The 25855-nt window shown below is 52.2% G+C and overlaps 5 protein-coding genes across 5 annotated transcripts; 1 reads left to right on the top strand and 4 right to left on the bottom strand.

The window, feature by feature from the left end:
* Positions 1 to 323: 323 nt before the first annotated feature.
* On the bottom strand, positions 324 to 3118 carry GGS23DRAFT_579845 (putative MFS transporter). Its single transcript, XM_051517090.1, has 8 exons — positions 2937 to 3118; positions 2497 to 2857; positions 2225 to 2432; positions 2024 to 2143; positions 1813 to 1935; positions 1245 to 1747; positions 954 to 1156; positions 324 to 875 (listed from the first exon to the last, which is right to left on the bottom strand). The coding sequence occupies exons 2-8, from the start codon at positions 2697 to 2699 to the stop codon at positions 568 to 570; spliced, it is 1668 nt and encodes a 555-aa protein (XP_051369395.1). The 5' UTR covers positions 2700 to 2857; positions 2937 to 3118; the 3' UTR covers positions 324 to 567.
* Positions 3119 to 3563: 445 nt separating this feature from the next.
* On the top strand, positions 3564 to 5689 carry GGS23DRAFT_579844 (uncharacterized protein). The gene is made up of 7 exons (XM_051517089.1): positions 3564 to 3611; positions 3661 to 3996; positions 4070 to 4148; positions 4206 to 4661; positions 4744 to 5082; positions 5143 to 5460; positions 5567 to 5689. The coding sequence occupies exons 2-6, from the start codon at positions 3906 to 3908 to the stop codon at positions 5234 to 5236; spliced, it is 1059 nt and encodes a 352-aa protein (XP_051369394.1). The 5' UTR covers positions 3564 to 3611; positions 3661 to 3905; the 3' UTR covers positions 5237 to 5460; positions 5567 to 5689.
* Positions 5614 to 6234, bottom strand: GGS23DRAFT_606720 (uncharacterized protein; the record flags this gene model as incomplete). The annotated part of the gene is made up of 2 exons (XM_051519935.1): positions 5614 to 5874; positions 5956 to 6234. 2 exons carry the CDS (start codon positions 6232 to 6234, stop codon positions 5614 to 5616), a joined length of 540 nt encoding a protein of 179 aa, XP_051369393.1.
* Positions 6235 to 17558: 11324 nt separating this feature from the next.
* Positions 17559 to 20146, bottom strand: GGS23DRAFT_599200 (uncharacterized protein; the record flags this gene model as incomplete). Its single annotated transcript, XM_051518894.1, has 5 exons — positions 17559 to 18176; positions 18307 to 18526; positions 18585 to 18998; positions 19053 to 19886; positions 19941 to 20146. The coding sequence occupies 5 exons, from the start codon at positions 20144 to 20146 to the stop codon at positions 17559 to 17561; spliced, it is 2292 nt and encodes a 763-aa protein (XP_051369392.1).
* A 431-nt stretch (positions 20147 to 20577) lies between these two features.
* Positions 20578 to 21332, bottom strand: GGS23DRAFT_220266 (uncharacterized protein). The gene has a single exon (XM_051511967.1). The coding sequence runs from the start codon at positions 21014 to 21016 to the stop codon at positions 20609 to 20611; it is 408 nt and encodes a 135-aa protein (XP_051369391.1). The 5' UTR covers positions 21017 to 21332; the 3' UTR covers positions 20578 to 20608.
* Positions 21333 to 25855: the final 4523 nt, after the last annotated feature.

Below are 25855 nucleotides of genomic sequence, written 5' to 3'. Positions count from 1 at the left end.
CATTCGTCCCGTGCGTATTAATGCCCTAATTACATGTAGGCATGTATGTGCATAGGTATGTATGCGGATGCGTTTAAGTACCTACCTAGGTAAACCCTTGGATCTTGGAGATCACAAGCTTCGCACGTGGCGCCGTGGGCACCATGTCTTTAATGCATGTAGGTACCTTGTGGAGGTACCTAGGTGGGTAGGTCCCTAAGTATCGCATTCAGGTAATGCTGCCGGCGTCATATACCTACCTAGGTATTTACCTGCCTTATATAGAAACGGAGTTAGGAGTCGACTTTACAGTAACTTTAGGGTTCCCCCTTGTCATCAGGAATGCCTTAAGTAGTATGAGGGATTCGGATTATTTAACAAGTGTCAGATGAGGCGTATCTATTGGCGTTTGCAAGTGCTGAAATGACAGTATTTTGTCGTAGGTACCTACCACATATGTATATATATCTGAACGACAATACTCATAATGCATGTCGATCATTGTGGGGGCTCCGCGTCGACATATGTATGCCCCCACAGGGCTGGTGGCATGCGTGGTCGTGCCGCTCATGTGCATCGCGCGCCCTCTCAATGATACGATGCTAACCCCGACTTTACCTCCGTCCAATAAGCGTGGGTGCTCCTGGCTCTGAGCTGCTTCCCCCAGATAATCATGGGGATAAACGTCGCGAAGAGTGCGAAGCTCATCAGCGACCACGTTATAAATGTGTTCTGAGTGCCGGTTGCCTCCCACCAGGGGGTCACCGCATATCCGAATCCAAACGCCATGGTGCAGCGCATCACGTTCAGCGAAGACATGGTGCTGCCTTGCAGCTCCTTGTAGCAATCGGTAATGTAGTTGATCATCAGACCACCACCAGCAGTCAGAGCGAAGCCTGTATGTGTTACGTTGTACTGTTAGAGCGTACTCGCCAGGTGGGCGGACATTTACGGCGGTAAGGGAGACAGCTTACCAAGCATAGACATCCCAAATACAAGTCCAATCCAATGGATACCTTGTGATGCGCCAACGCCCCACACGATGAAGCCGACAGGTGGGATGATGCACATAATGACGGCGGCGTACAATCTATGCTCTGCCTCTCGCAGTCCATGTTTATTTCTGCGAGCTAAAGCAAGACAGATCTTGTCGTTGATTACTCCTGACCACACAGCACTGAGGCAACGAATTATATCAGCTGGTGTCGCCGTTTTCCGACCCTGCTTGAGGCAGGCACACATTTAGAGATTGGAATAGGACTCACCCGACGATCGCGCCGATTGTTGGCCCGATATATGCCAACCCCACGTAAGAACTCTTGAAACTATACGGCGGACTGGACAGTATGACAGATGCTGTTGCGTTCAACGCATTGAAGCACACGACTGCAATTCCGTGGAAAAAAGAGGCCCATAGGACGAGAGGGTATGTGTAGAAATTCTTTAGCGGCAAGTACATATACGCCAAAAACTGATTGGGCTTCTCGGGAATGACGCGGAAGAGACCGAGCTTCCGCCAGTAGGACCGAGGTTTAGGGTAAACGGGCTCGCGTCTTGCGTTTGCGACCGTCTCTTGGGCAGCGCCAGGGGCCTTTCCAACGTCCTTTTCGGACACCGAGGCAGAGGTTGAGGCAGGGGCCAAGGTACCGATATCTGTGCTGGAATCGCTACGGGCGGCCTCGAAGCCGGTGTTGCGGTAGTACATTGTCTCTTCAAAGCCGAAGAAGAAGAGGACGAAGGCGATAGCGTTGATGATGGCGCACCAGTACTAGAACAGACAATGTGAGCATGACAGGAACCCCGGCGGCGCCAGGGAGAATTCGGAGTACGCACCATAACCCATTGCCAATCCATACTGTCATTGATGAGGCCAGAGAAGACGGCGCACAAATAATTGCCTCCAGTGAGCATAAGCATGTAGATCCCAATGTGGTGGCCCCGCTCGTGGTTGAAATACTACGATGGTGTAACAACGTCAGCACCTCTGCAAACTCACCCGAGTAGTAGGAAATTATGAAGGGGCGGAAAGGAGAAAAGAACTAACCAGGTCTGTCACAATGATCTCAGGTACAACTTCGATTGGCGATCCGACCAGACCGAGGAGCACACGTGTAGAAACCCAGGCCGCATAACTCGGCGCATATGCTGTCCAGGCGGAAATGGCCTAAAGAGCGTAATAAGCATAGGTATGTCTCGCCCAAAGAAAAAAAAAAAAAGAGCCATCGTTATCAATCGCCCTACGCACCACAGTAAAGAGCAAAGACAGCAGCGAGGTTCCACGGCGTCCGAAGGTCAAGGCGATAGGCTGGGCAAGCAGCGCGCCCCAGCCGAAAAACAGAAGCATGGTACCGGACCCGGAGTTCAGCGTCGCAACGGAGAGACCGGTATCTTGGGAGATGTTGACGAGGATCGAGTAGATAGCTGCCGAGGCCCAAGCGATAACGAAGGTATACCTGAAAACATGCTTGTTAGCTTTGGCGAAGGCTCCAGAGACGGCGGCGTCGCGCGATAACGTACAGATGCGTCAGGTACATGGCACGACGCTTTCTCCATGGCGACCAGTTAAGGGGATCCTCGGGGTCGGAGGTGGGCTGAGGTACGAGAATGATAACTCCGCGCTCACTGACGCCGTGGAGCTCGTGGTGAAGATCAACTAGCCGGACAGTGCCAGGCACTGCAGCCTCATCTACGGAAACGTTGGGAGCGTCGGGAACGGCCATCTTGGGAGTTGGCTCTTGCCTCTGTCGCGCAGGGGACGCTGTAAGGAGAGCAAATGGAAAAACATGATGTCGGTGGCCGTCTAATATATCTGATCCGGGTCTCCATGACGCGCTGGCGAGTGTAAGGGGATCGATCGGTTCGCGATACCGAGTAGGGTCTGGAAGGGCGACGAGAAGTTAGCAGCCCAGGAAGGACCTAGATCGATCACGTTATTTCTAGGCTGGAGTGCGCAAGACCTAGTGATTCCTAATTCTTCGCACTGCTAGCGATATAGCGATAGCTAGGATGGAGGGGAGATACGGAGCCAGTCTTCAGCTACGCAGTCCGGAGCGGTTCCGCCCGGCACTGCTGCGAAACAGGCGGCATCGCGCGTGGTACGCCATGCATCATGGCCACAACGGCGCCGGCACTAATCGGCTAAGCAGTTGGTAAAGGGGGGAAGATTAGGAATCTCAGGGGGGGCGGGCGGTACTATGTACCTAGGCATTGCATGGGTCAAGTGGAACTCGTGTGAATGACGCGATTGTCGGCATTTCCCTATCTCAGGGGTACCCGCTACAACGCCTACTCCCGATAAGTGGTGTATCACCTATGTATCAGTACCTGCCTCTAGCTAGGAGCCAGACTAGAGCCTTTCCTAAACCCTAGGTCCAGAGCAGGCAAGCGGGTACCTAGGCTTGGGCACGAAAACGCAGCTGCTAAAACTTTAGTTACTTGGCTCTGTAGGCACCTACTGGGGGAGGATCTTGTCAAGATCAGGTACCCGACATTAGGTACCTCACAGATGAGCTACCTATAACGAAAACTACCAAGTAGCGCTGTTAGGAATCGAACCTATCCTCCGTTAAGTAACCTACTGATCTCTCACAACCTCCTCCGATGGGTGGGTACCTGGCAGCGCCGGTCCACGGGTACGTGGCTGAATGTACCTACCTAGAGCATGTTCTTACAACATACTAGTGTCGCCGCCGCAAACTAGAATCACATGACATGAGTTGGCCAGCTAACCACTTGCCAGAGACCCCTACAAGCTTGCACTGGGAAAAGCGTCATAATACCTACCATCCGTAGGTGTACCTGGATTCTACCGATTTTACCCCCTACCGTGGAGTATACCCACACACACACAATACGTTTACACATTCACCCGTTGGGCGGCTTATACACCCGTCTCTACCTACTTACGAAACCGATACGCCGGCGCTATGGGGAACGGGCGCGAGTATGGACTGATATCAAAGCGGTCGAAGCAGATCCTGGGCCAGGACGTCCTCCCAAAGACAGCCGGGGGCAGTGGTGGGTTATTATTCCGGGGTTCCCGCGCTTCGCTGATACCGGCCGTGTGGTCCCCTACTAATGCCGTCTGCAGCATGCACGATGCAAGGTAGTAGTACATCGGCCGGAGTAGGCCAGGATAAGCGACGGGGCCAGGTTCTGCAGGCGCAGCGGTGGGTTTCCTCGTCCTCGTCCGTTCCTAGCGGCAGGCTGGCTCACTGAGATCGCAGAACGCATCGGCAGCGTACGCAAATGTATATCAAGATTCTGGAGAAGGAGGTCCTCAGGCTGCGGGAAAGCGAGAGGGAGGCCATCGAGCGGGCCCAGGCGCTGCAGAAGCAGGTAAATGGTCTGCTCCACGCCCTGGCACAAAACAGCGCTTCTTCCCCCGCTGCTTCGGACGAGCGCTCCAATTTTCAAGACGCGGCCTCCTACGGCCATGTCACTTCCAATATAGAGGGCGATCGGGGTGTCTATGTTCATGTCGAGTTTTCCGAAAGTCCTAGTACCGTTTCACCTGTGAACGACCGCGGCACTGCCGAAGGAGAACATCGCCCGTGGAAGGCCAGTTTTAACCTACCAGAAGCGCCTCCGGCATCCAGCAGCGTGCTAGAAAAGGCGCCCTCTACCGACGACTCGGATTCTCTCCTGGCCGATCCGAGAGTTGGAATCCAATTTGTTCTCGCGTAAGATACCTACGTGTTGATTCTGAGCCCTTCGCCTTCCCGGAGTTGGGAACCGAGCAGCTAACAATCCGGTATTTCAAAGCCTGGAGACGGATTGCATGGACCACCTCAGAGGTAAGCACCTCGACCATGGCCACTCCGGTATCATCAACAGCGAAAGCGAATTTTCTGGCCATGTCTCTACTGCCTGCTTCTCCCTGTGGCAGCAGAATACCTCTAACCTATCGACGACTGCTACGTACGACATATCGAACAATGAGCTCGACAGGTTACTGAGCAGTAGCCTAAATCTCGGACTGGCACCGCCTGAGATCACACCAGTCCAGATTTGGAACCGCGTTCGGCGGCTTGGTCTTTCCGGCGGTAAGGACGCTCTGGAAAACCTAACAAGGGACTTGCGAGAACACGTCGTCTGTCTGGGGTTCGTCTTTAATCGCCACTCTCATGTTGGGTGTGTTTCGCTAACTCGGGAGGCGGACAGATTCGGCGCGGTGCTGGACGAAGGCGCTGTCGAGGATATTTTGAAATGTTACTTTCCCTACCTTCCGCCTAATACTTCCTCAAACCATTCTTGAAGGCATCCGTAATTGGTAATATACGGCTTACACATGATGCCTCAACCTGCCTAATGTTCTGATACTCTTGATACCTACGTACTTTCATCCACCGTTGTTAATGTTCAGAAGTAAGCGGCAGCAAGTGCCGCCGTTTTTAGCGGCCGAAACAGTGAGGTGAGGTGGAGGCTGCGAGACCTTTTGGCGGTATAAGATGGTTACTTGCTCCCCTACTACTTGATTAGGTAAGATATTACGATTACATGGTTTACTCCCCATATACCTACCTGTGACCGCAAACGCCTGGGCCTGCATGCGCATATAGCTTGTTCCGTTGCTAAATAGCTCGAGTCTTAAGAAGGGATCGGCAGGTCGAGGAAGAAGAGGCTGAGACAAAGTCACATGCTTGTACTTGATAGACCGCTGATAGCGCCGTCATATGCTGCTATGATGGGTCCGTAAAGTTGGTCTGGGTCTCCTGCGCGGGTTCCGACTTTTATCCTTCTATTCTCGATGGGGAAGAGGATATTCCCGATCCTCAGACATAGTGGCTTGATAGCATCCAACGACCTTGGAAAGTGGCGCATAATTACTTTGAGTCCGTTCTCAGTCATATTACCCACCTTAGTGTCCGCTATTTCTTCAAATGTTCCAATCTCCTATTGCCGGAGGAGGCTCTCCTTAGGCTACATCTCTCCGCTGGGAATAGTTCCCTTCATCCATGATGCATGCGCACAAACCCAAAGCAGGACATAGAAGAACGACTCTGGATAATGGCGGCAGGTGTGACTGGCCTTGCGGAGCACCTCTATAGCCATTAACGGTATCGTGCCAGTCCGGTGTTCCGCTCCGCTCAGGCCGTTGTCTCTCACTTCGGCCAAGTCTTGGTCGATAAGCATGTCTTCAAAGCCATCTGCCGTTTCAGGCTCCGTAACAATAACGTTGTTTGGCGAGATGTCGCGGTGGAGAACGCCGCCAATGGCGTAGAGGGACTGGTGTGCCTTGATCGCATTTCGCATTGACTCCAGCAGTTCCTTGGTCTTCTTGAAGGCGCTGATGACACGGCCGGCTGGTGAGATGAAGAGGCAGGAATATGTCTTGTTCTCCCATAGGTCCCCCCCCCCCCGGGTGTGTCCGGGCGCGGCTTAGAATTGCCGATCGATAGCATGGGCGTGCTGTCTATTTTATCTCCTTGAAGAGCTCCCCTTCGACGGTATCGGTCGTTTCGCTATCGGTAAATCGGCTCGAGCTGGTCTTGATGGGTCTTCCCTTGAAGGTCGGGGGTGTGCTGGATGGAGGGAAGATAAACGGGTCGAGGGTGTCGACAATGCTGAAGACTGCAGCCCAAATGGTGTCGTCGGCGGATTTGTCCACAACATAGCGGATGAGCGGACGAAATTAGTCGAGGGTCACCCTGCCCCCTCGAACAAGCCGGAGGATAAGAGAAATTCCGGCAGCCACATCGCCATGTCCATCCGGCGAAGCAAGCCGGAATGTTGTGACAGATGCGAGCAGAGTTCTTATAAGGGTCGCAACAGCCTCGCGGTACCGATCGTCCGCTTCGTTCAAGTCGCGTTATATGCCTCGAGGATAATCAAGTGCATGGTTGAGCGGGAATTCTGAGATAATTTCAAGGTAATTCTGTGTTAGGGCTACTTTTAGGTCACGCAATGAGCATTGCCGACTGTTTTGAGGAATGAGAGAGCAACATGCTAAACAAGGAACGAAGCAGGACGAGTTGGATCGCGTGGTTGTAGGCGGAAGCTAGCGAGGATGGAGGGAGCGTCAAAAGCTACCGTGTTCGTAATCTATTAGTTCCATTGTGGTTACCTAATTCAAGCTGTCTGTTTTCACTGTTTGCGTCCCGACTGAAACGCGTTTCTTTTCGACACGGCGGTGGCGAACAGATCCGCGAAATTCCCAAGTAACCCGGTCGACACCTGCATAGGGGGAGTACCGCCATGTGGCAGTGGAAAGCAAGTTCTGGCATTGATAGCCCGTGGTTAGATGTTTTATTACCTCCCAAACATTTCGAGCAGGGTTTCATTACCACGTCGACCCTGTTCCGTCCTTCTCCTCGAGCGATAGCTTGCATGGCCAGCTCGGGTTTCGCCTGTCGCTTGAGGGGCTGGCTAGCAGAGACAACCAGCAACTTTCGCCGATGGTCGCTCGCCTAAATCGGCTCCAGAGGATAGTACCCCGCGGCACCGTACTGCCTCTTCGTGGAAGGGCGTAGCCTACAGGATGTCGCGCATTTCGCCCGCGCGCCTGTGGTGTTGGTTGGTTACGGGGTGTTGCATGGGCGTTGTGAACGCAGGCAGACCTACGGTGTCAACCGTACAGCGTAGTATTCACATAGTCCAGTTCAGCACGGATGGTCCCTACATGCTTTCGTATGCGCCGAGGGCCTCAGAAGGGCATGTCGGGAAGCAGAACTCGAAAGACAAGTGTGGAGGAAAATTCGAAGCCGTCATCGTCGCTGGGTGGCCCGATTGCTACCCAATATTACCGCCACCAACTCGCTCATCACAAGTTTCTTCTTCCACGCCCGCACAAGGGAATCAAGTATGGTGGTACAGGAGTGCCGACAGAAGAGACTGGATCTTAAGAACCCCAAAAAACCCTGGTGATTGGAGGTTGGCTGACAGCCAAATCTCATTAGTTTATGCATGCTATTATATGGAATTAATCCCGCGGATCACCAGCATCCCGCTTTGTAGACGGTGCCTCTACCTCGATAGACAGATGGATGTGCATCTGATACTGTATCTGGTCATGCTGGGCCCCCACGGATGAAGGGTCGAGACGCGAAAGCCTATTATCTTTGAGGTCTGGCGTCGACCTGGTGACATCTCCCCTCCTCTCCTCTGGACTGGCTACAACCCCTACTCCACAACTACTACTCGAATGTTGTCTCATGCATATCCTATCGACCTTCATAATGCCTCAGCCGTCGAGAACATCGTATCCTGCCATCGAATCATTGATCGACAATTGGGAGGGACGGCCGGGTTCGAGGTCGGCGATAACCACAACCGCTAGTTTGTTCTACCCCGACGTCTCATGCCGCCCGTACTACGTTACCGACACGACCCTGCCCAGAGGGGAAGCCAAGGGGAACGGCTAATGGCGCGAACCCGTCAACTGCTTTCCGGCGACATCTCTACTCTCGCGTGCGGCAACCCACCCAAAGTCACCCCATCCCATCCTCGCCGGCAGACTCATGACGCCACCTTAGAGGACAAGTACCAGAACCGCCAGTTGTGGCTGAAGGAGGTCGTGAGAACATCCCCCGACGGAATTTAGTTGTGGAGAGTCGAGCACGAAGATCACCGCTTTACAGGCATGTAGAACTTGAGAAACTAGACTACGACGGGGTAAGAAAGGGCGGGAACGCCGGAGCGGCTCGCGTAAGGAGGGCGAGTCATGGGGGGAATTGATTTTTTGAGAAGGAGATGGTATTCGATTAGCAGTCTATTGTCGGCATTTCGTATCCTGAGGGCGTAACAGATACCGTATCCCCTTTTCCTAAGATGGGTAGTTATTATGGATGATATTCGCCAAGCTAGTTTGTCCTAATACCGCACGAAATGCGTATCACTCCCATTTTATATTGCTCTCTTAGTACCCCTATTCTAAAGGCTCATACAAGTAAAGCCCAAGTTCGGCAAACAATTGATTTTACATACTTCCGTCAATTCAGTCTGCGGCACAGCCATGTACGTCTCCATCTTATAGCAACTCTTAAGGATATCAAACGTTTCCCGTTTCTATGTAGTGTCGATAAATTACGAAAACGCGTAGATGCCGGCAGTTTATCTTTGGAGATAGAGGCTCCGTACGTGGCATAATCGCGACTCTAACGGATAGGAATGTGTACAAACATCAGGAGTCCTCAATTGATATTCTTGTCCTAAATTATTCCTTAGAGTTCCTTGATAACCAGGATTACGAAGGGCGGGGCTGAAATTCGCGGTACCTTTGATGATCGGCCAAGGGATGAGTGCGTTTGAAGGTTAGAGTCTTTCGTTCCCCCTGTTCCGACAGCGTCGGTGCATGCCTACAATTTTCAGAGAAGATAACACGCTAGCTCTGTTTGCAGGTGATTAACAAGAAATTTGAAACGACATATCGACGTTGATCCTCGAACTATTTCCCAGGGATGTTCACATGGGAGGAACATGCCATGTTTCCTTACCGAAAATCCGCTCCTTTCGGTCAGTCGAGGTTTGTGTACGACATTATTCTCACTAGGCTCGTCGTTTTACACTCTTACAATGGTTGCCTTTCGCTGACATGCGACAGGTGCGGCATATGAATGATTGGTCCTAGCAAATTGCCTTGGATCTTCCCCTAGTCAGAGCCTTTCTACGGTTACTCAGCAACGGCGAGGGGGGGAGATTACAGGCTAGCCTTAGGGAATAGCGCCGGGGTTAGACTGTTAGGGATTAGGCGCCTTGGGTGGCCGTCGTGTAATAAGGGGGGGCTACTAGAACAAGCTCGACACACTAGGTTCTAGTTCATAAGACCTAGGCTTTTGAATAGACTTGGCTCCTGTCTTCGAAGAGCAGTGTTAGAGGCCACAGCCTCTTCTACATTGTCCTTAGAAAGAGTAGGTAGCTAGGTAGAGGGCATAGATTACGTGCAGGTGAGCTTATTTCAGGTGAGCCTTGAGCTGATCCTAGTCCAGCACTAGCTTTCTTCGTTCGTTATGTGGGCTATCCGAGGAAGGCTATCCGACACGTTAACGAAAGAGTAACATTGGTGGTGATTCGGTGAGGTGAGTGGTGGACTGCTCACGTCCTCCGCTCTAATCAACGCTTAAGGGGGACAGTTAGGCAAATGGGGTGTGTGAGGATTAAAGTGTACCCCTTCAACCAGGAGAAATCATTAGTAGATGACCATTTATACGTCCACCTAGGACGGCAGAAGGTATGGAGCATACAAGCTCCAGTCCCACTATTACTCCTACCAGACACCTCACGATCAAGAACAGAACGTCGGCTGTTAGCCGTCGCTTTACCATCGACCCTGCGAGAAATAGCTCTCAAAAAGGTTAGCGACTTTGTCAGGTCTGGGATCCACGTCGCAGGCCCAAGGGGTCATACACCTCAATCAGGGTACGACTCATAAAGACGAAGAGGAACAGCGATCTATGTGCACCCGGCGGACTCGTAGACACCCCAATCAGCTTATCACTTCGCTTGAGCCGATCCCTAGCTGGGGTGAGGGGGAAGGCTAGTGCCGCTGTGCGATCTTCCTTGCTGCGATACAACCCCAAATCGCTACTCTGCGGCTCAAGGACGACGAGGTGCCCGAGCTAGAGTCTTACTATCGACGGAGCCAACACGGGAGTGATGCTGTGCGCCCATCACCCTTTCCGAACACAGAACGCCACAAGAGACAAGAGCATGCGACCGGGGTGAAGGCCCCAAAAGAGGCCGGGCTTTTGCTGGCCTCCTGTCCTGCTACCACGCTTGTGGGCTGGCTGAACTGGATGCTTGGCCTGCATAATATTGATTGTGCGCAGACATGGTATGGCGTGCAGACGCAAACCGTCACGTCGCCAATGTCGGCTTCGAGAGTGTAAACTACCGAACAGGCGTCATCAAGATCCGGGGAGGAGATCCGAGCCCAGATCGGAGTGAAGCGTGACAAGATGGGAGATTCAAGAAAAGACGGGAATATAACGTGGAAGATGAAACGATATCTTCATATCAGGAAAACAACCCAATGCTTAGTAGATTTTGCAATGCGCGAAACGGTTTTCTAGGTTCCCGAGACGTAGTCAGTTCGACGACGACCTGTAACGAACGGTGTTTGTATGGATAAAGGAGATTGGTATGTACCTATCCATGTATGTAAGTAAGAGGTAGGTGTAGGTAAAGGTAAATGTAGGTACTTAGATGACAGGTACCTGAGGCGGGCGGATAGGTACCTCCTGAACCAAGGTTAGGTACCTAAGGTAGGTAGCTTAGCTGTAGGTACATTAGCCGGGAAGCTTAGGAGGTACTTGTGTGGTATGTAACTCCGGCCCCTAACTTCCCCCCAAGGCGACATCGGTAGTGGATCATACCGGGATACTTGCATACGTATCTTTGGCTCACCCCCCTTAGCGCTGTGACCTGTACGCCGAGCAGCCAGTAGATGCGCGCCACTCGTCTCCACAAAGCTTCGTTGTCGCATATCGCGTCATCGGCGGAACCACCCGACAGCGACAGGGTGCACCGATAGATGCATATATCTCCGTACGTGCAAGAAGAGCCGCATGGAGTATGGAAAGGGAGAGGAGTAGGGGGGAGGCAGAAGCTTGACCCATGGCCGGCCCGGAAAGGTCAGACGCCCACATGCCGGCCGCACATAAGTAGCGAATCCACCGCCGGAAACGCCGAGTTCCTGTCCACTGGGAGATTTCCGGTGGTTCGGGCCCATGTCAAATCATGGCTATCCCCATGTGTCCGGCCATGATCTAAGTCGGAGCGGCCGCACGTTTACAAAGACGATATGGAAAGACTGCCAAACCCCCATTCTAGCTTCGTTCCGATCCTGTCTATATTCCCCAGCCAAAATTTGCGGTGAACCTAGGGCGGCAACATGAGCCAGTGCAAAGCTTCCCTCCCCCTTCACGCCACTCATTCTCGACTGTCGCCCTATAAAGCGCCAACGAGGTCACCAGACCATTCGAATGCGAGTCGAAGTCTTGACTTATAAAGAAGATATACGGTACTCAAGAAATTAAACTTGTCCCGCTGGTTTCCCTAAACATCTAAGAGACGGGAACTGCCGGGTACCTTGTCGAGTTTCCTACCATACGACGAGATACATGAACAAAGCTAGTTCGCCGAGACGAGGTAGTAGCCTCTACGACTATGATATGATGTTTTAAATATACGTTGATCCACGGCCCTGTTCTACCTGAATAATCCTGATGCAAGGAGCATTCGCGTCTCCACCAGTCCACGGGGCAATAAGTTGCTAACCTACTTACGCTTCATTTATTCGAAATACAGAGTCTGTATCGGTCAGAAAGTTAAGAGTCGGCATCTTGGATCCCCAGAGAACCATAGAAGATACAGTTTCTGTCTAATAATCATAGGGAAGCTTGCTAACGCTTGATCGCTGGTACCGCCTCTGAAATGGGACAGCACGTACCTGCCTCCTCATACCTCGCGCGCCAGGCCCAGAGACGGACACGGTCAACACACTGATTAACCTGAGCGATAGAATGTTTATTCAGCATATGCTATTCGGAAGATTCAACCGTTGGTACACCAATCAGAGTATGCAGGTGGACTCGACAACAGCTGTGAGCAACCAGGCTTTCGAAGAAACCACCCTGCCGTCCTGGCTATCCGAGCTTAGAAACAACGAAGAATCCAAGCCGCACCCCTCCCAAAATATCCGCTAATTATCCATAACGATGTATACTCTGCTTTGCCTCCTGGTGCAGGTGTCTCGAGTGGATTGGCAGCTCCTCACCAGGAATGAACCCAGCAGCCCAGTGCCTACCACGCACACCGGAAAGCTATGAGGTCGTCTCAGCACACAATTCATCGGCGTCTCGTACCGATTAAACCAGCCAAGTGGGTGCTTTATTGAATTAGTATTTCGAGATTCATGGACGGCGTAGTGTTTAAGGGCGTGTCATATGCCTTCAGATGCGGGAAGGCTTGGGAGACCGCCAACGCCAGTTTGAGCAGGTCTGTATCTATCCCTGTGCATCTACCATAGCGTTGTCAAAGCGTATAGAAGTTAGCTGATATTTGATATATTGTTGGTTGTTAGTAATCACTAGGGCAGAGACCCCTGTCTTGTATGTATCTATGTACCTTTAAGATATAAGGACCGAACCCCCCCTTTCGGTCCTTCATAGATAGAGAGATAGAACCTAGACATCAATATTACACCAGTCTCACCCCATCTTTCATATCGTTATTCGTTACTTTGCTTTACTTACGTACGTACCTACCAACATATATATGTATAGCCAATGTGGATGGCGAGTTTATTCACTGCGCATACTCGCGCAGCGCCCGAACCAAGAGGGTCTTAAACGCGGCCTCTCCCCTTTCTTGCTTCACAGCCGACGCGTCTTCAATTTGATACCAATAAATTGAAAGTCCAGATTCAAGATACTCTTAACGCGCTCAGCGTAGAACGCTATTATACAATTTCCCAGTCGCGGTCTCAACCTTCTCTAACAACCCTTGATGCAGTGCGTGGCACCTGCGATAGGGGTAGCCCATTTTGTGCCTCCTGTCTCTAGGAACCAGCTAGACAGCCACGCTCCCTTAGCGTCAGACTGAAAATTCAAGTTGATTACAGGTAACCGGGTCAGAAAAGGCGCATTTTGGATCAAATTTTGCCTCTTATCAGAGTAGGTCATACACATGCACATTGGTGTCCCCCAACCTACCAACCGCTTACCTATCACCATGCCCTCGACTCTATTACAGCTAGCTTACTAAAGGAAGACAAGACGAGGCAACCCAAGGGGCAAAGTATTACCGTCACGATCACCGTTCAGACGAGGCATGCCTAGCACCTGATCGTGGTCCGTATTTCCGGCTTGGCCCTTTGAACCTGGAATAACTCGCCTACTGACGAACACATCCCTGTCCAAAAAGCAGACCTCAGCGCGCACTTCCTCCACGCCACCATCGCGAATTGGAGCGCGTAGACACTCACACCAGTAGGTTCGCTGACGCAATGCGACCTGTCCACGCAGGTAATATATACCTACCTATTCCTATTTATAAGCCACCCTCATCCCCGGGAAAGGCCCCGCGACGGGCTACTCAGCCCACGGCCTCGCGCAAAAGAACAGGCTCGCGAAGTCTTGGAGGCGGCGACGACGACGCTGGCTGCCTATCACCGAACCCACGCACGCGCGTAACCTCGATGCGGGCGCTGGGACTTGTTCCCTGGATCGAGGTAGAAAGCGTACCGATGTCAGCCGGTGCATCCCCTCTAAGTAGGACGATCCAGATTCTTATTATCGTCACCCCCATCGAACCCAGAACCCCCTCCCCTCCCTCCCCCGTTGGCGTCAAGCCGATGCCTCGAGTTTCCAAGGCAGCAGCAACGTCAGGGATGACGTTGCTCCTTCATTCCTACGTACACAGTAGGCCATGCTGACCGCGAAGTCGACCCTAATCCTATACGAAAGGCTCTCCACCGACCGCTTTACCGGTATTAATCGTACACGATGGCCGCAGATTTTGGCGCTCTCAACGCCGATTCGGACATAAGAGTGCGTCGACTAGCCTGTGCCACTTTCGACGCCTCTTTTTTCTCCCTGCAACGATGTCTATCGTACCTGAACTGTTGGTTTTATGTTTTTTCTTCTTCTTTTCTTTTAACTACTTGGCGAATTTTTTTTGGCGGAGGGAATGCTTTTATTATTATTATTATTTAATAATGAACAGAGAAAAAACAAGGATGAAAAGAAACGCGCGAAACTCGCTTGTACCTCCTAGCAGGAATCGCCGTCGTCATTTTGGCCGTCACAGCACGGAGGATTGCTTTCCAGAGTGAGCCATAAAGTTGCAGCGTGTGGTAGGATTGGGGGACTAACAACCTACCTCGCTGGCTGTCCAGGTTGGTAGGTAGGTGTTCTACGCGCCCCCTACGGCAGCGTGTTTATCAGCTCGCGTTGGCCGGGTCCTCCAGGCTGGCGTGGCCGGACTTTGCAGCCTGCCGCACACACTATCCCTCACCGAAATGGACATGGCCGGGTGGTCCCCCTCCTGGCTGCGGATAGTAGGGTGATGATGGGCATATTCTCTTAAGCGGCTCCGAGCCATGGCAACGAACACCTCATGTCTGCGACGAATCTCGTGCGCCCTCCCTGCGCCCTTGGTCTGAGGCACCATCTCGTTTGCCTCGTCCCCCCCCTGCCGCTTCGTTTTCGCTCACACCTAGGCTTCGCATCGTTGACCTCATCCGTGCCGATCCGCCTGAACGAATGCTAGTGAGTGGGGGTGACGCAGCACCCAACCACCTCCCTCTCCCACAGTGCCCGCGGCTGGGCTTTGTGTTGACCGCGAGAAAAACAGCAGAAACGGCAATTCCTGTATCGGGACTAGGACATGCCTGCCTGCCTGCCAACGGGAGCGAGCAGATTCGCATCCGCATCCGATTTGATATGTTGATCTACTACTGACTTCCCCGCAACCCCTCTCCATACCTTGCAACACGGCCTGCCCCCCCCCCCCTCCTAGGGTCATAGTAACGCCCCCGAATCCAATCCCTTGCATTGCTGTTTTAGTTGCCTCGCCATTGCCTCTTGCTAATTCCCTGCTACGTAGCACTTGTTACAAGAGCAGAGGAGCTTGCATAGCTTGGTGCAGCATTGCGCCTACTAGTGGGTGTTTGGTTCTGAACGTGGCATCCTCAGGCCGGCTTACAGTGTGGTACCTCCATCAGCCAGCAAGCGGCAGCGAAGTGAGATGGACACAGTCATACTAATATAACATTATCACACCAGGGTCATAAGGCCTATATTCAGAAGTGTTAGGGAGCTAAGTTGCGAGGGGGGACAAAGGTAGATCGTATTACCATCACCATCACCAGCACCAGCACCCTTCCCCCCTAAGGGAGGTAGTAACACCTGCTATACAACAGAGGGGGGCAATGGGGGCCGGCGGCATTCTAGTCGCAGGCAATTCTGCAATTCTTTCTCAATAAGCATGTACGTGAGCGATTTCGTTCCGTGCCAGACGCCACCGCATCTTAGGGTAGGTAGGCCACCGTCTCGTTAGTGTCTCGTATTTGTGTATTGCCATCACGCGCTGCGGAATAATGCACCGCACATTACTCCACAAGTAGGAAGCCGACCAGGCATGTCTCTAGCTGGTCGACAGGCGAGGCATCCTATAGAAGGTCTCGACGATGGCTGTCGCCGGCGACACAACCTGCCGCTTCAGAGGGGACTAAAAGGCAAGTCGCCCAATTCGTCCACTCGCAGGAACACACCCCTACGTATACTATACAGGTGCTACGCAGCAGCAACAGACGGATCCGCTGCTGTTTTTTTCCCCCTTCTTTCTTCCTGTCTGGGGGGGGCTAGGAAGAAGGGGCATCCGTCTAGTTCTAGTTCGGCAATAATGCAACGTCGCTTAGTGCCGCCTTATCCCCATAGAAGCTCTCCTTGATATTTCATACGATGTGCAATAGGAGGGGTAGATAAATACCGTAGAAGTGTTGCGCTCAGGAGTAGCATCCACGGGCAGTTTCGCTGTGCTTTTGGTTGTTCCGGTAGGCTGGTAAGGTACATGTGAATGGATAATAACGTACACGCGCAACCGTAGATGGATAGATTTTGAGTCTCTACTAAAGTAATGTACCTACTGCTTACTTAAGAGACACAGATAACTGCCAAGTCCTGCATTGCCATGTAATTGAATGTGTATTGTGCTGAAATCCAAGTCCGATGGGGGTCCGCTGTAAACAATAAGTAATGCTTCCTAACAAAAGAAAAGTACAGATGGGTGGATACCTACGGAAGCCCATATCTACATGAGAAAAAAAAACCCCCCGATTTTGACTGAAAAGAGGTGTCCTATTGCCCCATTCTATAATAGTGTGGCCAGCATATCGAATCCCAGGCAACAATTGCACAGCAATCCAACTTCTCCAGCTCCGTTTGCGTAAGGCAGCCAGCCGACAGGTCTTGCCTTTTAGACTTTTTACTTCGCCCTGCGTCAATATTCTCCTGGTTGGTTTGAACTGGGCGCCCAGGAGGTTTTCGTGACCCCTCAGCAGTGCCAGCTGGATGCTCCGTTCGGAAACCGACAGTATTTCCCTCATCAGACGGGTCATTTGGGACGCCAACTCCAGTCCCGCACCCAATTAAACCTCGTTTTCACCCAACGGCATATCGTGGCTTACTCGCTGGCACCAATACTGTCGGGGCCTATCATCGGCTCGAGGAGCGGCCGTCAAAAGGGCCGGTTACCCGACAGCCTTGCGAGGGTTTGGTAGCAACATTCTCGTATTAGGAGTGGCAATAACCACAAGCAAAGCTGCTTTCGATTGCGCCATCCGAGTAGGCGGCCAGGGGGACTGAGTATCCAAATGATGGGCGAGAACACTGCATGAAACGGGCGTTAACCCAGATGGGCGCAACATGCAGTTGAAAGAGACGAATAATCAAAAGAATGCTAATCTGAGGATGATATACCAACTTAACATGCCCCTAGACGGGCCAAAGTGTTAGGGAGCCTCGGGATATCCAATGTATTCCGGTTCGTATAGGCCGAAAGACTCCTGCCATCGGCCGGTGATAATTCGCGATGGGGCGAGAGGTGAAGCCGGGTTCATCCCCGTATTAGGCAGCGGCTCACTGTCGAATTATTGGCTTATTTGCCAATTCCTCGTCGATGTCGACCATATCTTGGTCGTTTTGAGATACAGTGATCTCGGTACGATTCGTCGACGCGAAATTAGAACCGAAGGAAGCTTCTCGAGGACTCCCAGAAACGGCGGCGGGGTCGCCGCTACTCGTAGAAATGTGGCCGATCTCCATATCATACTGAGGGACAACCCCAAACTGATGCGAATTCTCGTCGTAAGTGAGCCAGCTGCCGAACTTCGCGATGCGACATCCCAGCCATAAAACCCTCTCCTTACGGTCGTCCGTCATAGAGGCCACCTCGAAATACTTCTCGTCGTCGTCGATTTTGTCATTTGAAAACCAATCGGCAGGGAAATACTTGTCGACCCATACCAAACCCTTCATCGCGAAATCCTCGGGTAGCGGGCGGGGGGCTAGCTCCTTGTCCCGCCTGGGGAACCGCTCTTCTTGGATCCGGGTATAGTCTCGGTACGAGAGAAGCAGAGAGTTGAGTTGAAGAGAGACTAACTTCCAAGGAAAAGTTTTCTCAATGAAGAACATGGCATTGGGGTAAAGTGTTAGGTGGTATATAAAGACCATAACTACGTGGAGAAAGGGAAGTATCTATATTGCGGTTCAGGTCAGCGTTAAGTTGTATCCATGAGATGTCCCCGAACCCACTGCTGAGGTCCTCTGCAGCCTTTCAAAGGGGTCGGAGGCGACGAAGATGCCCCAAAGGATACAAGAAACTTACATTGATGTCCCCGAGTCTGCGAAGCGCAACATTATATGTGCCGTCTGCTAGAGTAAGCGCACCTCCGAACGGTGACTTGGGCCCATTTCTGAGCAAGGCTTCTTTAGAGTTAAGCTCGGTGGTCTCTTCGGGGTTCTGAGGGCGAATGGCTCTCAGGATGATGTTATCGTCCTGGCCGTAAGACAAGAGTGCGCAGCAGTTCGAGATAGCTATGTAATACCTGCTTGAAGTCTTAACTGACGAATGGGCTCAGACGGGGCAGCCAGCGAGAAACATACCCTGATTCCATCCACTTCGTAGTGGTCCGACCGATGTGGTTGTCCAGCATATTAAAAAAACTGTCAATTGTGGATTGAAAGTCATCTGAGAACTTGTTACTAAACAGAATCCCGTGCGCCTTTACAAATGCAACATCAATCGCAATTAACCGCGAGTGCTGAGAGCTTTTAGGATCAAGAATCGGATCGAACAAGGTCATTATAGACTCCCGAGCAGAGTTAAAGGGGATAGGAACGCAAAGAGATTTAGTATAATAATATAGCTGCTCCAATGGGTTCGGACGCGCAAGGATCGCGAGGTGATGGTATAGTCGCCCCGTGGTAGGCGCTTTATCGGACGCTTTGGAATACCAATGACGAGATACGGATGTCCAAACTTCTCGATCCCGAATGTCATCGTCCTCGATCGCCATTCTGCATCATTCATCGTAAGCTTCTTACGTAATTCGTCACGCCGCCTGCACTTACCTATATCTCCCTAGATCACCTAGACACTCTATCCACGTATCCTCGAAGGCGGGTACGGTTTCGTACAGGAGGGCGACCATCGAGTAGGCCAGGTAGATGAAGGTTAGCATATGCTCCAGGGAATGCGGAAGCCGGTGGCGTAATAGCTCGAGAAAGGAGTGTATCGCATGCCTCCACATCCGTGCCGGCATGGCGTACTTGGACGCTAGCCGTCGGAGCGCTTGGTTCGCGGAAGGATGCTGCGAAGCCAGGAAGAAATCGTGATGCTCGTGGAGGAGCGTCCTGTGCAAGGCTATCAACGCCTGCCACTGCTCATTGTTCAACTGGATATCGTTCTGGCACGACTGCGCATGGTCAACTTCTATGCACTTGGACTCCACCATGACGAGGCCCGCGTATATCCCCTTGACTTCGACAATCAACTGGTCTTGACCGATTTGGCGGGTCTCTGGTTGTCGCATCATGGTTATCTCGCCGCCATCATCGACATTGGGCCGGCTCCTAGGCTGGTGAGAAGTTCTCGGCACAGGCTGCTTTGGTCGCAAGGCAGGAGAAGGGGAATTGTCATCTGCACTCCATAGCGTCCCCGCCCCTAGATGCGGCGACCTTACGAAATCGGGGTCGTTGGCAGTGGTGGACGGAACCCGGGCACGAGACCGCCTGGGCGGACTCGCTGGCTTGATCTTGGGCCTATTTGAGGAACTGGTGGACTTCCGTCTCTTGCTTGGGCCCGCGCCATTATCATCATCTTCTCGCGGCGGCGAATCTACTTGCCTGTTCCCGGGGGGTTGAGAATTAGCTGGCTGTTCCGAGAGTCTATCGACCGCAGCCGTTCTACACTTGTGTCAGCGGGGAGTCGGCGTGGGGAGTTGGGAAAACGAGACTCACCCTCCTAGTCTTATGTCCTGTATAAGTTGTGCAATGTCTGCGCGCTCTAATAAGGCTGGGTGATGTGAGGATAGATGTGCCCGGATCCGGTCATCCGTGTCGGGATATTCGTGAACGCAGTTATCCAAGGGACAGCGTATGTTATATTGCCTTCGAAGATATTTCGTGTAGGACTCGAAAATGGTCGCACCTTCTGAAGGCAGCATTGTGCGAACGCCGACTTTCCCTCGGTTAGCGGCAAGCGGACGAGGATCGCACCTCGGGGGCAGAACTTAGCCAGAGAGAGAGAGAACTTGGCTTACCTGGAGAGAAAATTTCATTAGGAGGGTATACCAACTCACGGTCATAGATAAAGCTTCAGTATCCAGCACGAGCTTGAGATCAACATTTCTTGACCAATGCGACAACTGGCTCTTGAAGAGATTGCACCAGCCGAAAACCTGTCGGGTTGCGTGGATTGTGGGTGCGGCTTGGAGACGTATACACGTGCGCAGGGGAAGAAAAAAAAAAAGCCGGCGTCTGTGTTTTTGGACAGCGGGTTGGGGACAAGTGGTCAATGTCAAGCGCAAGTATTCAGAACTATTTTCGGTTCGCCAGCTTCATGATTGTCCAAGAAGACAGAACATAACGAGGATCACGTTGAGGTTTTATGATCAATTTTTAATTCATCAGCTGGACCTGTTCTCTGGAGCGCGAACCATTGGCGCGAAGACGACCCCACCCTGCTTTTTTGGCTGGGTTGCCTCGTTGGGTCGCCAGGTAGTTCGCCTTGAAGAGCCGCATGTGTGACTCAACCAAACCGCTCCTGCCAGTCGCTGCCCCCCGATCTTCCTTTCCTCCTCTGTAAAAACACTACCATCGCCGTCGCCGTCGACAATTCTGTCAACATTCGCGATAGGACCATAGCTACCGGCGAGATGCCAATTTGCTAGCAGCGTTATTTGCTCAAATCGCATCTGCCATCGCTTCCCCACCGAACCGACCGGCCGACCAGTCCTCTGCCCTCGACAGCCTCGCGTGGCGACGCGCGCTCCCCCCGCGAACACCCGTAAAGCCGACAAAAGTCCACACAACATTCCCCCGAAGGCAGGAAGATTGCATATGAAGGGCAGACCCGCGTAGAGATTTTCATGCCAGGCGACCTTGAGCCCAAGCCAGACGCGGCAACATTGTCACTACAACGAGCCAGTCGGTGGCACGTAGATACGGCTACCTAGAGTCCTGCCGGGAAGGCACCAAGCTGTGTCGTGTTCCTAGGACATCATCTGAGGCTGCTATGTTAGACATACCCACCGTAGCCTGAATGCTATTTGCGTTCGCGGAGGATTGAGAGTCACTTCGGGAGAAGGTCGACAAGGCTGGCAGGGACAGGGACAGGCAGTAGGGGCGTCGAGAGTGTAGCTTAGACAGCAGCTATGTAAACAGCCGCGGTAAGTATAGAAGGGAAGAAGGTAAAGGCTCACCGAAGGACTACAAGTTCCCTACCGGACGGGATCCTCGCAGACCCCACGAAAATAGAAGAGAACGACCAAAGCTTGACGGATCGGGGATCGGGCTCGGTAACTTATAGATGAGGTCAGCAGAGCACCCAACCACAACAACATATTACAGTTCCGATTATTGAGTAATCCTAAAGAGCGCATATAGGTCTGGGGATTTAAAAAAAGAAAAAAAAAAGTAGGCTGAGGGAGAGGGAAGGAGGCAAAACACCGAACAGATATGAGGGAGAGAGGTGGACAAGGTGCAGGCAGCATATCAATGAGGCAGGGATGCGAGTCAGCTTCGAGAATTGTTCGGGAACAGATATTAAAAACGCCCTCTACCTCTGGGAGCCGCACCAGCGAAAGCTACAAGGTACCTACATAGACAGGTACCTGCAGATTCATCTTGGCAAACCGCGGTACAGGCTCTGTGTTACCTTAGGTAGAGGGATCTTAGGTTGGGGTAGGTACCTCCTAAGGTACCTTTCCATGTGCACATACACGTATTGCGTAGATGCTTTTAGAGGATAGGTATCTATGTACGCAATGTATGCACATAGCAGGTAAGCACTCCACCTACCTGCCCCAGATGTGCTCCTGTGGGAATTCCCATGACTTCTCGACTTCTCTTACTACGTGGCATCTAGCACCACAACGCCTAGTCCCCGAACGGCAACGGGGGTAGAGCCGCGAAGAGCCTCAAAAAAGAGCCTCAATTCTCTCCTCCCCGCGCGTGCCTACCCTGCTCCCCATCCTATCGCCAGCGAAAGGGAGGTGTGGACCGCAGCCCCCAATCGAGTTTCCCCGATCCTACCACCGCCGTTCCCCAGCACGATCGATGTCAAACAACCACGCACGTTCTCCAAGCGATACTACCGATCGCTCCGGAACCCGGGAAACCACCCGCCTTGCCCGCCTTACCTCCGTGAAGGGAAACCCGGGCATCGGACCCCCGGCGAGGCTGAAGATCGGGGTTGATGTGGCCATTCGCAGCGCGCGTCTTATGCCCTCCCCTTTTCTCGGCACGTACCCCGCCGTGTCTCGATATCCCCAATCGAACGACAAGCCGACACACGTGATAGGGGAGCCTCACGTTCGGAAATGTTAGTGGTCTAGTAACAGAATGCGTGTATACCTAGGAACTAACTCAGATTTCTACTCTCTACTCTCGCCATCTGCCAATCTTGCCTCACGCCACGCACGTGACGCAGAAACTGCCATGAGCCGCCACTTAACACCAAGGATAATGACGGGAGAATATGAATCAGATCTCACACAGGCTGAAAGTCACCAGATCATATGCCCACTCATCACCAGATCACCTCGGGATGGCAAATTCTTGGTTGGATTAGGCACAACCTCGGCCGAGCCAAACGCCTACGATTTATAAGATCGCCTCGTCGACTAGGCCTAACAGGAGACTTTGCACTTTGTTGTCGGCAATGCGGATGAAAACTTTTCCCACCTAGGTTTCGTTGGACACAATAATGGCGATGGTACGAGGCTGTGTTCGAAACACGGTGCCCTCACAAGACTCGTTGCTGGTACACATGGCGGGAATGTTCCTTTGTTTCATTCCCCTTACGCACTCGGAGTTGCCGCTTCATTTGCCATTGGGGAGGCGTGAGTTTGGGGCAGATATCCTAGGCATCACTCCGTGACGTCTGCCATCTGTGCCATCTTTTAAACGCAACACGGGTTTGACGGACGCGTTCCGGAAGAGGCAGGCAACACCCAGCAACACCCCTTATCAGAGATACGAGAATAGCATCCATATATGTATACATCCCTGGCTAGCCTAACCCATAGTCTCGGTCACCAACTAGGCTAAGGACCACGATTTAGGATAAGCTTATAACAACCGACAGTCATTGGGCGACCGTCTAGAGGCCATTATCCAATGAACCATGGCTACATCGTCCCAGCGCCGTCGCCTTGGAGCCACAAGGGTGAATAGTCGAGCCGATCGACGACGGGGAAGTTACTGGCTAGCCACTGAGAGATAGGCTGCTCTATGGATCTCGTGGCGAGAAGGGTCTTCATAGTGTCTTAGTCTACGGTCCACAGCACTAGCCTCCACATGATACGAAAGACGAACCCGATACGTAAGACCATTTACGCCTACCTACTAGGCGGTGAAGGACCCGTCCTGGCGCCACCCACCACGGCTCATACCATCCCGCTGACCGCTGGGATTATGAGCTTGGTTCTACACTAGTTACGAAGAGGCCAAGACCCCGGCTTAGACCGATAAAATACAGGTTCATGGGTCGGTCTCTCAAGGCTGTGGGGACTATCAACGGATAGGCGGGTAGGCATCATCGTGAACTAGGCAACGTGTAAAGCTCGCCGTAAACATGGCGTCACGTGAAAACGTGGACGGGCACTTCTCCCTAGTGGACAAGTACGCAGGTTTGAAAGGTAGGGTTCCCTACGTGGCACGTAAGTATATCGGTCAACATCAAGAAGTACTGGACACCACACCTACATGCTTGTCAAAGGATTTTTAAGGGTGGTAATATTTTAGAGAGGTTTCACACTAGGTCCGTATATAATTTTCATCACTAGACGCCTATGGAGACGTGGCTAGCTAAGGCAGCTCCCGGGAACGGGTCACCTGCTACATAGCGATATATTATTCTTCAATACGGTCAGCCCCAGATGCACAGGTGGCTGCCTGAATCTGTGCTGTTGACCCTGACATGAACGGGACGCAGACCAAACTTGAACGACAAGACGTGCTCAGCAGCACCGCGTTGCTGACTCGTTCCCAGCCTGCTTGTCTCCGTCCTGAGACCTCACCTCCTAGGTCCAGACATCTTCTAGTCACTAGGGATGTGGGCGGCATCCTTCTTAGAAGGCTGGCTGGCTGTTAACTATTGCTTGGATATGTCCTTTCGATCAGACGTCGAATGCATGACGGGCCATAGTAGAGTACCTACATGATACATCTAAGACCTACCTATCAATTCAGTTTCTAGAAGCCGAGCCAATCGTTTACATATCCTGCGGATACAGAGAGCAGCCCAAATCTTCACTTTGTCTAGAGAGTGAAGTTGGGCATGAACAGGCGGGCCTCATATTATTATCCCTTACATTTTAAGGCCTGCTCATGCGTGCCTCCGTAAGGCGCTACGTTGCCTTACTACTACCACCCGACGTCAATAAGAGCTCTACGTACCTTCATCTGCGGCCTCAAAATTTCCGTCAGTGCCTTACCGAAAGATGTCGCCATAACGAGGTGCCTAATCAAACGTATCGGTTCTAATACATACACTAGGCGGCCAAATTCCTGATGCTTGAGACTCAGAATACGAAGTCGTGTAGAGGGTACTGACATCTGAGTTTGACTGTCCGCTCATTATTATGGAAAAGGTGCAGCGTTATCCAATCTGAAGGACAAATATAATAATGCTTACCGAGCTATTTCTCTTGGCGTTGTAATGGTGCTGTGCCTGTCACATTCGCGGGGACCTACGGATGGATGAGGCTTTCCACGAATATGAATACCGATATCTTAGGCGCCTAGCCCGTCCTCAATTATCTCGAAGTGGAACGCTGCAAGTTGGCGGCGATATTGCCGCGCGTTCTCCTGCGTCGAATCGATCTAGAAGGCGAGCTGAGAGGACCCAACGGCTGCGCCGCCTTTGATGGACGCCAATGCTGCTTCAAGGTAACGCGACATTCCGTCACATAATTGGGCTTGCCGCCCAAGGCGAGTCTAATCACATTCAAGTGATAAGTCGAGACGCGAGACCTGGGCCACATCCTAGCTCTCTACCGGCCGCCTTGCGATACCGCTCTTCTTATCGAGCCCGTCCAGCTGTCCTGGACGGTTCGGCAATGCCTGACGGCAGAAGGCTACAGAGGCAAGAGACGAGACGCAGAACCAATAACCAATGAAGAACGAGTACCAACTTAGATCAACAGGGCGGCTTGCCGTAGAAGGGAAAGGGAGAGACGGAGCCGAGCAATACCCCGCGCCGTATGAACAAACAAAATTCTCTGTACCGATGTTTAGGTATATCTTTCTAGGAAAATGAGTGACGAAGATTCATCGCAGTTCGCTGAGGGTAGAACTGCTGAGGGTACACGTTACTCAACATCACCACTCTCACTGACACCGGCGGGGCGTCGAAGGGGAAATCATGACTATGGGGGAAATTATGGACCATTCCTTCTACGAAAAGATCGCCGGATCTTACCGAGGGCTCCGGCTTAGAAATCTGCTCACCATTCCTGCGGTGTCTTTCGGTCTGACCTAACAGGATGCTGCCAGCCCAGGGTTTGCATGAACGTAGGCATCAACCATGAGGAGTCTTGGTGTGATCGGAAACGATTACCCGCCTCAGCAAGGGGGGAGGGCCAACCACGTCCACGCAAGGGCTGCAGAACTTGACTTAAGGCAACCTGAAAATTAATGATGGTGCGATA

This window comes from Durotheca rogersii (genome assembly GCF_024521655.1).
Source record: "Durotheca rogersii strain YMJ 92031201 chromosome Unknown GGS23scaffold_22, whole genome shotgun sequence".
NCBI classification, from domain to species: Eukaryota; Fungi; Ascomycota; class Sordariomycetes; order Xylariales; family Xylariaceae; genus Durotheca; species Durotheca rogersii.
This window is presented reverse-complemented; position numbering and strand designations above follow the sequence as displayed.